This window comes from Myotis daubentonii, chromosome 21, assembly GCF_963259705.1.
Source record: "Myotis daubentonii chromosome 21, mMyoDau2.1, whole genome shotgun sequence".
In the NCBI taxonomy this organism is placed as follows: Eukaryota; Metazoa; Chordata; class Mammalia; order Chiroptera; family Vespertilionidae; genus Myotis; species Myotis daubentonii.
Genome location: NC_081860.1, coordinates 16,454,302 through 16,472,026, shown reverse-complemented (window position 1 = coordinate 16,472,026; position 17,725 = coordinate 16,454,302). Strand labels below are relative to the sequence as shown.

Sequence of the window (17,725 nt, the reverse complement as noted above, 5' to 3'; positions counted from 1 at the left end):
AGAGGATCATGGATCGGCTGCCTCCTGCACGCCCCCTATTGGGGATGGAGCCCGAAACCCAGACATGTGCCCTGACTGGGAATTGAACCGTGACCTCCTGGTTCATGGGTCCACCCTCAACCACTGAGCCACACGGGCCGGGCCGAATGCACATGTGTCCAGATAGTCTACACATCTCTCCAAAGTATTTGAGTGAAGCTGTTAGTTCATAAAATGTTCTTCTTCAGCGGGACCAGACGATGCCACACCGTTTCTCAGCAGCTGTATCAGCGGACATTTCCCACCTGCGACGAGGACTGAGCCTGCGTTGCTCTCATGACTAAGACAATCAAGCACATGCCATATCTACTGGCCATTTGGGTTTTCTCTTGTGTGAAGTGCCTGTCAAGTCCTTTGCCAAGTTTTCTCCTGAGCTGTTTCTCTTCCTTATTGCTTTAGAGCCATTTTTTATTTGTAATCAACACAAGTCCTTTGCTAATTGTATGCGCTGTAAAAACCTTTCCCCATTCTTTGGCATGTTTTTTTAATACTTGTCTTTGGATGAAAATGATTCTTAATTTTAATAAAGTCGAATGTACCCACTTTCTCCTTTACCGTTTTCCCTGATGGCAGTAATTTTTATGTCTTGTATAAGATGCTTTCCCTTCCTCAACATGATGCAGACCTTTTCCTATTTATCTTCTAAGAAGTCTGATCATTTTGCCTTTCCCAGTGCGGGTTACACTTCCCGTGAAGGTGGCTTTTCCCAGAGCACACGGCTGGCTGCGTAGGCTCTGCAGTGGGTGTGGGTGTGGGTGGTGGTGGTGGGGTCCAGGGGGCAGACTGCCTGACAGAAGCACCTGGACTTTTCCTTCAGGACACAGCCTGCACCCCACTTACTCTCTCTTCCCCAAGTGAGACGCACTCTTCTTCCTACACCTCAGCATTACTAACAACCTATGGAATTAAGAGATGAGAGAACAGTCTATTTTCAAAAGCTTTAAACCTCTTTAAAATGCTCATTTTCTGTGGCCAAGGGCCATGGGACAAATGTCAAATGCCACAGCCTGGTGTTCAAGGCGCTCTCCCCATCAACCATCTCCACCTGCCCCTTCCTTACCCTGATCACTCCCCTACACAAACCCTACTGCACACGAGGGTGTGCAGGCCGGCCTGGCTCAGTGGGGGAGCGTCCACCTATGAACCAGGAGGTCACAGTCAGGGCACATGCCAGGTTGTGGGCTCGATTCCTGGCGTGGGGCGTGGAGGAGGCAGCCAATCCATGATTCTCTCTCATCACTGACGTTTCTCTCCCTCTCCCTTCCTCTCTGACATCAATAAAAATATTCTTTTTAAAAATTGAACGGTGGGTAAATGAGTGTCGTGTCTTCTCACTATCTGTTTATCCCGCAAGATTCCAACACCAACAGCTTTAGCATGTATTTAGCACAGCGCTCCCAGACAACATACAGATCCAATTCCACAGGCACAACACACGTGTCCTCACGCGCAGACCATGCAAGTGTGGCTAACAACACGGGACACCCGCCCTCTCTCTTCACAGTGCGCCCCCAAAGGGCTGGTGTGTAGGAACATGGAAATGCGTCTACAGTTGACTCCACTTTAATAGTCAGCGCTCTGCAAAGGGCATTCAGGTAAAATCCTGCCAATTGTAGAGACGAACAAATATGCGCCCGGAAACCGGTGAATTCAGCGAGAGGCCTTAGGAAAGCTGCTCACCAGGTTTCCAGTTAGTTACACTTGACCATATTGCCTAAGGAAACACACTAGAGTCGACCGCTTATAGCGATTTATATGCTTCCATTTCATGCTACATGAGAAGGCTAACGAGTCTAGACCACCGCACACCCACGTGTTAGAAGTTCGTGGATGTAAAATCCTCAGCTGGAAAAAGCTGATCTCAATGGGTTATCAAACTTGGGCAGGAGGAACGGGCACTGGCTTGAGCTGGAGCTCTCCAAATAACACCACTGCAGAGCCCACGCACACAGGAGCCCCCAGTTACTGTTGTCAAATGAGCAAATGGACATCAGAAAGTGGGCTTGCAATGACTACAGCTGTTTGAAAGGGAACGCTGAAAAGGGGAAATACTTACAATCGCATTCTAAAAATATCTTTCAGTGAGATATCTGTAAAGCACTGTGAAGTGTCTGGGCCCTAGGCAGCTCGATATGAGGATTTGTCATTTCTCTTATCTGGTGAACTCGTGTGGCTCAGAGTCTGTGCTGCATGAGCATAAGCCAGGGCCATGGCTGATAGAAGGACTCAGACGTGTGCGCACTGCTAGTGAGGCTGAGTTGTAGCACCTTCTATGTGGGAGAAAGAACATCTTACAGGTGCATCCACCGCCGTCTTAAACGCAGGCGACCTCAGCAAGGCATTAACACACAGCAAAGGAGAAGCAAGCTTAGCATGCATTCTACCACAACAAATGAGTCCCTTATCATAAACTGTCTCCTACCCTTTGCATTTATGAACTTCATAAAAACCTGCTGGTAAGAGTTATGTTCCCTCTACGAATTCCAACTCTAAAGATAATATCAGAATCCCAGTGGATACCTGGGCTGCTAAAGTTCTCCTTCCTATTGAAGCAGATGTAGCAACATAGGAGGCGGCTGAGAAGTGCTGAGACCTGCTCCCCGACACTCTGGCGCAGAGATGAAGATGGAGTGTCTCCTGGAAGCTCTGGGAGGACCGAGTGAGACCGTATTCTCCCTGGTCTCTGAGGAGGCACACGCTGCCTGTGCAACGCACGCTCAACTTCTGGGGCCCAGAGCCACACTGCTGCCTCCGTCACAGAGCAGAGAATCAGGGTCAGAAGGTGGCCGCGCCTTCCACAGGGAAATTAGCTCCGACATCTATTTGTTAACAGTATTACAGTCAACTCTGTGTTTGTTTTTTTTTGGTTGACTTAAGGCACTATAACCTTTTATAAGAAATCGAGATTTTAAAAAGAAGATATCGTTTGAAACTAGACACACAGGGATCATCCCCATTTCAAGAAAATCCAGTTATGAAATCTCTGTTAAAGCGAACCCGAATGGTGATCTCCTCATTTACAAAGTTCTGACTCAAAATTTATTGTGTCTATATAAAGGGAAAAGGCTGCTGAATAGTTCGTGCTGGATGTAAGTGATGAGATGGACCAAAAATGCTCAAGGATATACAGTAATTTACAGTGAAGGGGCGTGGCCAACGACGTCACCGCACAGTTTAAGCGAAGTGCTCAACAAGTGCCAAACAAAAGCGCCAGACACGGTCAGGGGAGGCTCCTCGAGTGAGCCACTGAAATACAACCCGGCAAATCAAGCCGCAGAGACGAGTCCTCACTGTAATTACGCTGCACTTTTCCTTCTATTTTCAAACAATTAACTGCTTTAAAGGTAACAGAAGGGCTCTTTTAATACAAGTAGGAGAATTTTTTTTTTTTTTTGGCAGTCACAATTGCTGTGGAAAAAGGAATAGCTAAGGCAGGGAAATATAGGGAAAACATAGATCTCATTGTCAGATCTATAATAAAATCTGTGGCAGCAAATAGATTCCTACACAATAAAGTATCTTCACCTAAATTTAAATTATCTGAATGAAATCTAGATTGGAGCTTCATTCCTTCTTTTAGAGTTAGGTATGCATCATTTCACATGGTTTCAGTACTTTCACCAAGGAAATACCTAATTATTGAAATCATTTTCTAATATTACAAGATTAAGCCAAAGTGTCTCTCTTTTCAAGGAGTAAAATAAATATGAATAAAAATGAAGCAAAATCTCCAAATATAACAAATAAGACAAAAGTACAGACTGAGCTAACTGTAATGCCATTAGGAATATACACGGGATGCTAGCTTTTATGACAAGAGTTTGCAAGGGGAAGCATGCTGGTCCTCCTTTTTGAAGGCTTTGCTTTAAAACACCATCTCTGAATAGAGAGAAATCGTTCTGAAAACAATCCCGTCTCTTTCCTTTCCGCCAAGTAGGTTGGCGGAATTACGATACTGACGGGCAGCAGATGGAGGAGAAGGAGGGCATCCCTCCCCAACAGCTAAAGCGCCATTAGCAAAAGAGAAATCATATCGACATCCCTTCCTTTCACTTCATTAGTGGTTAGAGTTGTGGGCAATCACTGACATAATAACACAATTAAGACATTAAAACTGTAACTCAGTGATAATCGTTTCTTAGAATATTAACTTAAAAATGGGACGTGCTAGATGATGCTGGGTCTATGGTACGACAGCCTCGTTTATTGTGTCCCCATGAGGACACGTTTGTAGCCGCAGTGGTTCATCCCATGCAACAACTAGATCCTCCCAAGAAATGATACAGCCCGGCCGGCGGGCTCAATGGTTGAGCGCCGGGTCACAGGCTCGACCCCCGGGGAGTGGGGGTGGGGGTGGGGGTGGGGGGCGTGCAGGAGGCAGCCGATCCATGATCTCTCTCATCACTGATGCTTCAATCTCTCTCCCCCTCTCCCTTCCTCTCTGAAATCAATAAAAATATATTTAAAAACAAAAATGATTCAGAGACAAGATGTATCTATGACTGGTCTAGATCTGGGATGTCGAAAGCGTCTAACAGTCACAGCTGTTAAAGGAAAGACGTGGTTACGCCGGCGGTTCAGGCGGAGAGGACGGTTACCTCGACAATGTCCGAGTTGGTCCTGCTCTCGTGCGGCTCGTTGTACTCGGTGTACTTGAGCAGCACCTTGTCCATGTCGGTGCTGGCGTACTGGAACAGCTTGTTGGAGCTGTTGAAGATGATGAGCGCGATCTCGCAGTCACAGAGCACGCTGAGCTCATAGGCTTTCTTCATCAGCCCGAACTTCCTCTTCGTAAACGTGACCTAGACAAGCCAAGGAGAAAAGGTCATTTTTATTCAAAGCTTCAGTAGTCGCCCTGCCGGCGTGGCTCAGCGGTTGAGCGTCGACCTATGAATCAGGAGGTCACGGTTCAATTCCCAGTCGGGGCACATGCCTGGGTTGCGGGCTCCATCCCCAGGGAGGGGCATGCAGGAGGCAGTCAATCAATGATGTTTCTCTCTCATCGATGTTTTTCTCTCTCCATCCCTCTCCCTTCCTCTCTTTCTAAAAATCAATTAAAAACATGTGTAAAAAGCATTAGTAGTACTTGAATATAGGCTCCCTGAAACTGAGTCTTCTTAATGCTGAGTGTGAGTTCGAAGATGGAAAAGGTTCCTAGCTTCACGCCCCCCATGAGCCTCTACCTCCCCATCTGCCATAGTGCGACAGTCCCGTGTGGATCTGGTACCTCCACGGGCTCTGGGCATAGTGCGACAGTCCCGTGTGGATCTGGTACCTCCACGGGCTCTGGGCATAGTGCGACAGGCCCGTGTGGATCTGGTACCTCCACGGGCTCTGGGCATAGTGCGACAGGCCCGTGTGGATCTGGTACCTCCACGGGCTCTGGGCATAGTGCGACAGGCCCGTGTGGATCTGGTACCTCCACGGGCTCTGGGCATAGTGCGACAGGCCCGTGTGGATCTGGTACCTCCACGGGCTCTGGGCATAGTGCGACAGGCCCGTGTGCATCTGGTACCTCCACGGGCTCTGGGCATAGTGCGACAGGCCCGTGTGCATCTGGTACCTCCACGGGCTCTGGGCATAGTGCGACAGGCCCGTGTGGATCTGGTACCTCCACGGGCTCTGGGCATAGTGCGACAGGCCCGTGTGGATCTGGTACCTCCACGGGCTCTGGGCATAGTGCGACAGGCCCGTGTGGATCTGGTACCTCCACGGGCTCTGGGCATAGTGCGACAGGCCCGTGTGGATCTGGTACCTCCACGGGCTCTGGGCATAGTGCGACAGGCCCGTGTGGATCTGGTACCTCCACGGGCTCTGGGCATAGTGCGACAGGCCCGTGTGGATCTGGTACCTCCACGGGCTCTGGGCATAGTGCGACAGGCCCGTGTGGATCTGGTACCTCCACGGGCTCTGGGCATAGTGCGACAGTCCCGTGTGCATCTGGTACCTCCACGGGCTCTGGGCATAGTGCGACAGTCCCGTGTGCATCTGGTACCTCCACGGGCTCTGGGCATAGTGCGACAGGCCCGTGTGGATCTGGTACCTCCACGGGCTCTGGGCATAGTGCGACAGGCCCGTGTGGATCTGGTACCTCCACGGGCTCTGGGCATAGTGCGACAGGCCCGTGTGGATCTGGTACCTCCACGGGCTCTGGGCATAGTGCGACAGGCCCGTGTGGATCTGGTACCTCCACGGGCTCTGGGCATAGTGCGACAGGCCCGTGTGGATCTGGTACCTCCACGGGCTCTGGGCATAGTGCGACAGGCCCGTGTGGATCTGGTACCTCCACGGGCTCTGGGCATAGTGCGACAGGCCCGTGTGGATCTGGTACCTCCACGGGCTCTGGGCATAGTGCGACAGGCCCGTGTGGATCTGGTACCTCCACGGGCTCTGGGCATAGTGCGACAGGCCCGTGTGGATCTGGTACCTCCACGGGCTCTGGGCATAGTGCGACAGGCCCGTGTGGATCTGGTACCTCCACGGGCTCTGGGCATAGTGCGACAGGCCCGTGTGGATCTGGTACCTCCACGGGCTCTGGGCATAGTGCGACAGGCCCGTGTGGATCTGGTACCTCCACGGGCTCTGGGCATAGTGCGACAGGCCCGTGTGGATCTGGTACCTCCACGGGCTCTGGGCATAGTGCGACAGGCCCGTGTGGATCTGGTACCTCCACGGGCTCTGGGCATAGTGCGACAGGCCCGTGTGGATCTGGTACCTCCACGGGCTCTGGGCATAGTGCGACAGGCCCGTGTGGATCTGGTACCTCCACGGGCTCTGGGCATAGTGCGACAGGCCCGTGTGGATCTGGTACCTCCACGGGCTCTGGGCATAGTGCGACAGGCCCGTGTGGATCTGGTACCTCCACGGGCTCTGGGCATAGTGCGACAGGCCCGTGTGGATCTGGTACCTCCACGGGCTCTGGAGGGCAGCCTCCTAGGGTTACTGCTTCACCCCTGGCCCTGTTCTACTGCAGAAGGCAAAGGGCCACAGAAGGAAACAGGTGCCAGTGGCCCCTGACCGTCTGGCTTAAAATGGTTCCCACCAGAAACCCCAAGTCCTCCCTCCAGGAACCCCTCCTCCCTCGACTCTTCCCCCCACAACTGAACTGAGCACATCGGACCTAACGCGTCCTCTCCCAGGCCCTCGTGTTGCACCCACTGAAACGCACAGCCTAGGACCAGCCGCTCCCTGATGCCCTCTGAACGGTCTTCCCATGCCTGCCGGCCTCTCCAACAGAGACCCATCTTTGTTTGTTCAGCCTGGAAGATACGTCCCTTTGCTCCCCAGTCTCTTCTAAATTATTTTTCCCTCCTTCCCCTTCAAAACCCAGGTACCCAGTGCACATGCCTGATAGAAACACCTATACCTTCTCCAATCTCATGCCCCCCATTCGCCTCAACCTGCTGCCATCAGACTCCATTCCCCGTGATCCATTAAGACTTATTAACATCCCCATATCCCTCCGTTTGTGTGACTGAAGTCAGTGGTCACTTTTGTTCACAACTTAGTCTATATCTCATCGAGGCTCCAGAACACGCCCGCTCCCCACCACCACCACAGTCCCGGGACCTGTTCCTGCCGTTCCTTCCTAGGGCGTCACCTCTGGCTTTCAGCACTTACAAGGCTTACTCAAGGGTAAGAAACAGTCTGCAGACACAGAGCAAGCATCAGAAGCACGGCAGACCTGCTGGAATCAGCCCTAGGCCGTGTGGCTCAGTGGGTAGAGCATCGGCCTGAGGACTGAAGGGCCTTGGTTCAATTCCAGTCGAGGATATGTACCTCAGTTGCAGGCTCAATCAGGGCACGTGAGGGAGGCAGCTAAGCGATGTGTCTCTCTCACATCGATGTTTCTCTCTCTCTTCCTCCCTTCCACTCTAAAAATCAATAAAAATAAAAAGAGATGTTGGAATTATCGGACCAGCAATTCAAAACAGCTATGATTACCATATAAGGCTCTCATGGAAAAAGTAGACAGCATGCAGCAACAGGTAAGCAGAGAGGTGGAAATTCTTTTCCTAAAAAATTCTTTTTAAATGCTGGCAATAAAAACACTAACAAATGATTGCCTTTGATGGGTCCTTCAGCAGGATGGAACTAATGAGGGAGAAACCTCCGAGCTTGAGGCCATGTCAACAGAAGCTGTAAATAGCAGCAAGAGAAGAAAGAGAAATAACAGAAGAAATATTTAAATCAGAACATTTGAGAATTCCCCCAAATTAATGTTAAGACACCGAACCACAGATCCGGGAAGCTCAAAGAACACCAAGCAAAATAAACGCAAACAACAAACAAACAAAAACCCCTCCAAACCCAGAAACGAGAGCAAGGCATAGGATATGTAAGCTATAAAAATCAAAGGTAAGAGTATCTTGAAAGAAGCCAGAGGGAAAAAGCACCTTGTCACATGAGTGTAAACGTAAGAACTACATCCAAGTTCTCCGCAGACACACGCAATGCGGACGAGAACGCTGATACGCTTCAAGTGTCTGAGGCGGGGGAGGACCCACCAACCTGAAATTCTGTATCTTGAGAAATTGTACTTTAAAAGAAATAAAGACCTTCTCAGACAAACACAGTTTATTATTGTATTATTATTTATTACTAGTGGCCCGGTGCATGAAATTTGTGTATGGGAGGGGGGTCCCTCAGCCGGGCCTGCATCCTCTCCAATCTGGGACCCTTCGGGGGATGTCCAACTGCCAGTTTAGGCCCAATCCCAACCGGCAGTCGAACAACCCTCTTGCAATCCGGGACTGCTGGCTCCTAACCGCTCGCCTGCCTGCCTGATGGCCCCTAACCACCTCTGCCTGCCTGATCGCCCCTAACCGCCTCTGCCTGCCTGATCGCCCCTAACCGCCTCTGCCTGCCTGATCGCCCCTAACCGCCTCTGCCTGCCTGATCACCCCTAACCACCTCTGCCTGCCTGATTGCCCCTAACTGCTCCCCTGCCAGCCTGATTGCTCCTAACTGCTCCCCTGCCAGCCTGATTGCTCCTAACCGCCTCTGCCTCGGCGCCGCACCTGGGGCCCAGGATTCCCTTCTCCAGCCAGCCGCAGGCACCCAGGACCTGGGCTTCCCTCCCTCTGGCCGGCCGCAGGCACCTGGGACCGTGCGTGGGGTGTGCAGCTTTTCTCTCTCCCCTGAGCCGCAGCTGCAGGTGCCGGCACCCAGGACCACAGGCAGGGGGCTTTGCCCAGGCCTGGCTTTGTCAGGAAGGACGTCCGGAAGATGTCTGGTCTAATTAGCATATTACCCTTTTATTAGTATAAATTTACTGAAGGCCCAATGCATGAAATTTGTGCCAAGAGTAGGCCTTTCTTCCCCCAGCTGCCGGCAGCAGCTTCCCTCTGGCACCCAGGACCTGGGCCTCACCTGGGACCGGGGCTTCCCTCGCAGCCCCGGCTTCGACTAATTAGCATATTACGCTTTTATTATTATAGATTATTTCTATACAAACAACTGTAAACCTACTTTTGCCCACCCGGTACATAAATGATGTAGAATATTTGTGATAACAAGAGTTGTAAAAAAATATGATTATTTGTTGGTTAACCTGAAAATGTAACTAACCAGAACGCATTCACTGAGAGCTGTAGTTAACTTAAGAATTACCTACATATGAAAATAGAGGTGATAATTTTAAATGATCAATATGTAGGATACTAATAATGAAATGTACAAAAGAACAAATATATGATGAGAAATGTACACAATTAGTGTACATAAAATCACTGCAGGGATTTACTTTTCTTCTTTCTGCCTATGTTTTTGTAATTAACACATGATTTCTGAAATAAAGTGTTTCCTTAAAGCACATGATAAAAAGGCAAAACTTTCTGATTGATAAAATATGTAATTTAGTCTAAAAATAAAAATATTTAGACTTAAAATTATGTGTAAGAAAAATTCAACGCTTATCCTACACTCCTTTTTAAAGAAAACATATTTACATCTGTTAAATAGATGAATGAAGACGTTCATTTACCTGTCGGTTCCTTTCATCCATTATGCGTGTGATTTGTATTTTCTTCCGCCCCATTTTCGGTCACCTTTCCTCCCTTATATTCCAAATATTTAATTCAAAAATTACTTTTCTTCAATAGCCTAATGCATCATACACGGCTTCTGTTACTGCAGCTTCTAGTCCCAGGGCTACTGCTGAAATTTTCTTTAAGATCTAAAAGAAAACACAAATTCGAAAATTTAGGTTCTACAGATTTGCAAATCATGATAATGCTGTACTAATTTCAAACCTGTTTTGATGCTGCACGCGGAAGGTCACACAGTAAGAGGCACAGCATAGAATATGAACACAAGGAGTCTAGCTCCAGAGCTTCTCCTCGTAAACATTATCAAATACCCTTAAAGCAGCGGTCCTCAACCTGTGGGTCGCGATCCCTTTGGTGGTCAAACGACTCTTTCACAGGGGTCGCCTAAGACCATCCTGCATATCAGATATTTACATGACGATTCATCATAGGAGCAACATGACAGTGATGAAGTAGCAACGAAAATAATTTTATGGTTGGGTCACAACATGAGGAACTGTATTTAAAAGGTCAGAAGGTTGAGAACCACTGCGGCTTAAAGGCTTCTGATGGCTAACAATCTGATAGCTCCAATCTGCCTTTACAAACTTACTGCAAACTGCCACCGACACCAGCAAAAGTACTATTTGTCAACCCACAAAGACACTCTCTACTTCCCTAATAATATGCACTTACTGTAATGCTATTTAATGAACCCTTATCAATCGGAATGGCATCTCCCTGCTGAAGCCAAAATAATGCCCCCAAGTAGAATCAACCCAGCGCCCTACTTGGTGGGTGTGGCCTATGAGCCCCATGTCCATTTTTCCTCTGACTCTGTGGATCATTCAAAAACTAGGATTCTCTATTCCCTTTTTCTCTCTAGTGGAATGACTGGCCATTATATAATTTGTCATATTGTGAATGACAGTTGTGCCAAAACCTAGTGCTTTCAAAACTTGCATGTTAAAAATATTTTTGGCCAAAGCCGGTTTGGCTCAGTGGATAGAGCGTCAGCCTGCGGACTGAAAGGTCCCAGATTCGATTCCGGTCAAGGGCATGTACCTTGGTTGAGGGCACATCCCCAGTAGGAGATGGTGCAGGAGGCGGCTGATCGATGTTTCTCTCTCATCGATGTTTCTAACTCTCTATCCCTCTCCCTTCCTCTCTGTAAAAAAATCAATAAAATATATTAAAAAGAAATTTTGGAGGGATGGGGCACAAATACTAGGACATTGATAAACTCACAGAACAAATGCTATATAATTCCACTTACATGAGGTATTTATGCCTTCTGTCAAATGCACAGAGACAGAAACAGTAAACAGGCAGTTGCCAGGGACGGAGGGAGGGGGTGGAAGTTAGGGCCAATGGGTGCTGGGTTTCAGTAGATGACTGAACGGCTCTGCAGATGATGGTGGCGATCCTTGCTCAGCAATGGGCAGCCACTTGATGCCACTGACTGTACACTTCAACTGGCTAAAGTGGCAAAGATCATTTCACTACACTTTCAAAAAATACAATACTCTAAAAAGTATGCATGCACCTTTAAAATAATTGCAGGAGTATTAAACTCCTTTAATACAAGGAGTTTTAGTAGAAATAGCAACATTTAAAACCTACCTTGAAAACTAAAACCCATGTTTAACGAACATCGTTGGGCACTTTTTTGCCCATAGAGAAAGTAATCTATCTTACCGTAGGGAGCAAAAATGAATCTAATTAAATGCCAGGCCTATCACTGTACTCAGGCAAAATTAATACAGTGAAAAATCAGTTTAAACTGAACTCTCAGGTAATTGAATTATTTTTTGTAGTATGTCATTTTAAAAAATCAGGAACTAGAGTTTAAGCAAGATTCCCAATATGTGTTCTGTTGTCTTTATTTGCGAGATACCAGAACCTAGCACTCAAATTCAGACCAAGTCATTCTACTAATACTGATTACAGATGCTCAGTCTTTTACAATCAATTTTGTTTACTGTTTTAAAGAACCTGTGGTTTAAGTACATCAATATTTTAAGAGCACGGACTTTAAACAGAAGGTGAACTTTACTTCAACTTGGCCCTTATTAAATAAACACCACTCTTGGAGGTCGTTCATCAGAACACACCATTTGGATGGTTCTAATAATCAACTACCTGTTAAATTTTATCAAAAGCTACTAAAATAAACGTTCTAGTAAAGTAACTATGTACAATCAACAACTGAATGCTTTTAACAGCCAAAACAGGCATCTATCATGAGAAAATCTATAAGGATTCATTCCTTCTTTAAAAGAGAGGAACTTAAGAATTCAATTTTGGTCACATTAAACTTGAGATGGTCATGGATCAGGCAACTGGAAATGTCAAGTAGGAAGCTGGGCATACGGCTCAGACAGCAGCGCTAAAGATACACTTTGGGGAATCTTGGGCATCTTGACGACATTAATGTTGTAGGGAAAATGTGCCCATCTTGGGGTAAAATATAAAATGAAAAGGAAGTAAGCACCAGGGAACAAAACATGTATTATTGTCTTTGAAAACCAGTCACTCAAAACTCTCCTCTAGATCAGTGATGGCGAACCTTTTGAGCTCGGCGTGTCAGCATTTTGAAAAACCCTAACTTAACTCTGGTGCCGTGTCACATATAGAAATGTTTTGATATTTGCAACCATCGTAAAACAAAGACTTATATTTTTGATATTTATTTTATATATTTAAATGCCATTTAACAAAGAAAAATCAACCAAAAAAATGAGTTCGCGTGTCACCTCTGACACGCGTGTCATAGGCTCGCCATCACTGCTCTAGATAGAAGGTTCTTAAATGATTTGACCCACATTTAAAATATTTTTTCAAAAAGAAACCTAAATTTCAGCTTCCCTTGAAAAATATTCCACTTTCAAAAATTCTAAGGTATTAAGACAATGACAAAATATATGTAGCTGGGTGTTCACCCAGTGCAATCAACATAGGAACCATAAGGGCAAATAGCATGTAAGCACAGGGATAGCCTGTCTATGTCATAAAATACGGCAGACAGTGTTTCCAGATTTGGTTGTAATGTAAAGAACCTAAAAAACAAAACAAAAAGCTAAGGATTTTCTCAAAGGAAACCATACTATGGCACCTCCTAACCAAATGACTAAAGCAATCATTTGAAAAAGTCTTTCGAGCAGTACAAATGAAGAGAAAATTTACATAAGGGGTACAGAATAACATCAGACGTTCTGTCAATAACTATGCAAGCGGACATAAGAGGAGAGACAGACACACAGAGAAGGCAATAAAACTAACAAAACTAGGTGAGCTATTTCAGAAACTATTTCACAACATATTACCAGAAATAAAGAGGGACATTTCAAGACAGTGGACCCAATTCATCAAGAAGACATTAAAAAAAAACCCAACACTAAATATGCATGCACCTAATTATAGAGTTTCAAATTCCATGAGCCAAGAAGTAAAAGGAGAAACAGACCAGCCCATAATCAATGCTGAAGAGTCCCACACTGCTCACTCAGCAGTTACTGGAATAACAGGAAATCAGAAGGGATAAGTCTTGAAGCGCACTATCAACCAACGTGACCGAGATACATTTCTAGAAAGTTCCACTCAACAATTGCAGAATGGTTAGTGCACACCCAACAGTCACTAACACAGACAACATCTTGCACTTACAACAAATACACAATGTATGTTCTTGGATTACAACAGAATTAAATTAGAAGCCTACAGAGAAAAATATCTCAAGGTCAACTCTCCCCAAACTGGCCTGTAAGATAAAAACGTTCATAATCAAAATGCCACTAGGCATTTTTGTAGAGACTGACCAGCTGATTCTAAAATACATGAAGAGAAATGGAAAGGACCTAGAATAGAAAAACAGAAATAGAAGAACAAAATTGGAGGAGTTATACCATCTGCTTTTAAGACTCACCATAAAGCTACAGTATAATCAAGACAATACAGTGTTGTCATTAAGGACAGATTTATAGATTAATAAGAACAGAATAGAGTCCTGAAATACACCCACATATAATGGTCAATTGATTTTCAACAAAGATGCCGAAGTAATTCAACAGGGGACTATATTAGCTTCTCAAAAGTGTTACATTTGCAAAGAAATAAATCGCATCCCTTACCTCACACCATATAAAAAAATTAACTCAAAATGGGTCACAGACCTAAAACAGAAGCCCAAAACAGTTCCAAGACATGAAAGAAAAAAAAAACGTTAGAAAAATTTTTGCCCAATCTCTGTGCCAACTCCTCCAATTTCTACTCCAAATTAGGGCAGAAGTATAGGGGGAAATCCCTAATCGGAAGCTGTTGAGTCAACATATGAATCTACTCAAAAGGAAAGAGCATTTCCCATCTAAGTTCTCAGAGTAACTCCTAAGCAAGTAGTTATGAACTCACGCGTCACCCTCAGAGCCATGGAAAGCCTGCCATGAAGAATAAGACACTGGCGACATCCTGGAGCTTAGTTAGGGAAGGAAGGCTCGTAACTTCCTAACGCTTAAGCACGACCCAGAGCAGAGCAGCTGCAGTTACGCACAGAGCCATCAGCAAGGCTCAGAGAGGCCAGAGTTCTGAGCAACGGGCATGAGAGTTCTGAGGCCAAGTGCTCCCTCCAGTGCTCCACCTCCCATCATTCCGTTTTGAGCAGTTAGTGGACAAAAGGAACTTAGGGGAAATGTCAATAAGATGAAAAAGAAAGAAAACGAACATTCAGAGATTTTACACAAGACCAACCAAGGATTCTATTTTAAAGTGTGAATGAGACGTCCTTAGCCCCATCCCGCCTGGACATATATAAGTTTTGGTCTGAAGGATACGTTGCTTCGACTGAAAAACAATGCCTGTTCTCCATGTTCTCCTAAACTGAAAGATATAAGAATACACTGTTCTTCCAAGTTTAACAATAAAAATATAAAGCTACAAGAAACTGGTATCAGAATAAAGTATTCTAACAAGGAACTCATTTTCTAAATTTATAAAAGTACTTTCTAACATATAATTATTCAAGGAAAAAATTAGACCTTACGTTAAATAGCAAAACTATTCTTACAATGACAAGAACAACAAAAAGTCTTAAGTACCTTTCCCAAGGTTTTTACTGACATATGACATAACCAGGCTTAATCAACGAGATCTAATATTTGAAATGTTAATGCTAACTTATTATAACATTCCAGAAATACCCCCTGCTAACATTTTCCAAAATTCCACTCTTTTAAAATAGTCTAATATCGATGTAGTTTTTCCCCTATTAAAAACAAAAAGGTAGACTTCAGATGAGGGTTCACTCATGAAAACTTCTGAGTAAGACTACACATCTTACTGACGTATTGGAACCATTAACCTGGACCAATAATGCTTAAAATTGAAATAGAGCACTCCAGGGCCTTGCAATTAAGGGCCTATGATTTAAGGAAATAAATTCAAAGTCACACACACACACACACACAGCCCACATTTTCAAGCATCTCCTAAATTAGCTTAATTTTTTTCATTGACCCTTCCCACCTTTTAAGAAACAGGGCTAGATTTGTCCTCTTCATCTGTTATTTGAAAACTCCTTCCTCGCCTTATGCAATTCTCCTCACACCCTCCCATCCTCCTCATTCTTGCCACAATAAACAGAGATTACCTACTGTAGATATTTTTCTTCTTTAAAAAAACCAACAAACAAGGTAACTGATATGGAGGTGGCAACGATGAAAAAATCCATGTTATCTGAACAGTGTCAGATAAACTATCACTATATACTCTTATGCACTTTAATCGGACTCTATAAATCCTTAATTCATCTATATTAATCCCCAAGATAAACTCCAAAATGACTGCCATTCAAACTCACAGTCTGAATGGGTTATAGTTAACTCCCAAAGTTAGATGTTTAAACAAAGCATTTCCATGGTACTTATTTACTTCATATCAGAGAAAAATGAAAAGTGTCTTACTAGAAACGACGTATCAACAAAAAGTGCACTTAGATAGGATCCTTGAAGAAACTTCTTCTTTGTGACTTTTTCACAAAATGCGACTCCTTAATAAAGAAAAAAATATGAGATGGGTTAGTAATTGCTCTTAACTCCGACACAGAGTTAAATATATTTCATTATTACAAATTCTAACAACATTATGCCTGGCAGATAGCTCCACAAATACTTGCTGAATAGTAGAAAAATAAATGTTTAAAAGTCAATTGTTTTATTTGGCTAAGAAATATAATGTTAGGCCACTGAGCATGTCTAATGTCACTAATCCATTTTTTCAGGGAGTGTGACTGAAATGTTCAGTAACATTGTATGCACTCCAAGATTCACCAACTGGCTCCCTGGGTTCCATTTCCCCATCCGCTAAGTATATCACATGATAATGCTTTCTATTCACCTGATACACACAGCCTACTGAATTTATGGTTGGATAAAATAGTTGAGAATGCAGTACAGTGAACATTTCCATTTAGAAAGAAAACTGTCCATGGGTGATTTCTATTGCCAGAATACATGTTTGTATTCGTATACAATATATATACTTGTAGCTTTCACTATCTTTTAAGGGAACATAAAATGAAAATGACCATAAAATGCCAAAAATGAATATAAAACTGATCAATGTCAATAATTCACATTAACAAAGGAACACTGGGAACACTAACCAATGAATTAGTGCATAAAAAATAATCCAGTCCTGCTACATTTTTGCTTGGAAATAGTAGCAAGACATTTAGGCAGAAAAGGGAAAGATGGTTAAAAACTATGCCTCTCTGTACCCCAAATGCCAGGCTAAATTATGATGCTAATCCAATAATGTAGACTTGCATGACTGGGTGACTTGCATGACTGTAGTGCTTGTATAATTATCTACCATGAAACACACTCTGATCTTCAAAAAATAAAACCAAAACTAAAATGTTAATGCTTTAGCCAGTTGTAAATAAATTTCATATATTGAACCTCTAAATTCCACTGCTTGTCCAGGCAAGGGCTAGACTCCTGTACCTTTAACGGCTGCCCCGCCCAAACCTGGTCCCAACCAACCACCAGCTCCCTCTACTTCTAACTAACCTGCATGGACCACAAGCCATTGCCCAAACTATCAAATCAATGGCTATAGCTTTCTTCAGCTTTTTACCCAAGTGAACGAAGAATACCCAATATATACGGCAGGTTAGTAAGAAGTCCTTCGTGAGAAAAAACAAAGCGAGAGAGAAAGGACTGCGGCAGGAAGGGGACTAAACCGTGAGGGAAGGTACCCAGGGAAGACCCAGGGTAATAATAGCAACAAGAACAATGGCAACAGCAGCGGGAACTTCTGAGTCTTTATCATCTGCTAATCGGTATCCTAATTGCTTTACATGTGTTAACTGATGGAAAGCCAACAATAACCTCATTATTGTCCCCGAGAGGAAACTGAAATACTAAGAAGCAACTTGCCAAGCGTGACGCAGCTAAGCCGGTAGAGCGGTGAGGATGCAGGCAAGCTCTAACAGCTCTGCCTCACCAACCACCGTCCAAATCATGCTCCCATGAGTGAACTAAATAAGTGACAAAACCAATGCATGCTGTAGCAACAGGCTCAACCGACCGCAAAGCAAACCTCAGTCTCAGAGGCCGATACATCGAGCAGCTGCTGAAACACGCTGATAGGCACTGCCCATC

At 44.9% G+C, this 17,725-nt stretch overlaps 1 protein-coding gene across 14 annotated transcripts in view; it reads right to left on the bottom strand.

The window, feature by feature from the left end:
• MEF2A (myocyte enhancer factor 2A) overlaps window positions 1–17,725 on the bottom strand; it is a 66,651-nt gene that overhangs the window by 23,502 nt on the left and 25,424 nt on the right. For 11 of the 14 annotated variants that reach the window (XM_059678141.1, XM_059678152.1, XM_059678147.1 and 8 more), the window contains exons 2-4: window positions 16,022–16,107; window positions 10,025–10,216; window positions 4,638–4,841 (exon numbers count right to left, since the gene is read on the bottom strand). In XM_059678141.1, the coding sequence (XP_059534124.1) occupies window positions 4,638–4,841; window positions 10,025–10,078 (258 nt within the window). In that variant the 5' untranslated portion in view covers window positions 10,079–10,216; window positions 16,022–16,107. The remainder of the gene's footprint in view (window positions 1–4,637; window positions 4,842–10,024; window positions 10,217–16,021; window positions 16,108–17,725) is intronic. The other 3 variants (XM_059678143.1, XM_059678146.1, XM_059678145.1) reach the window with 2 other exon arrangements.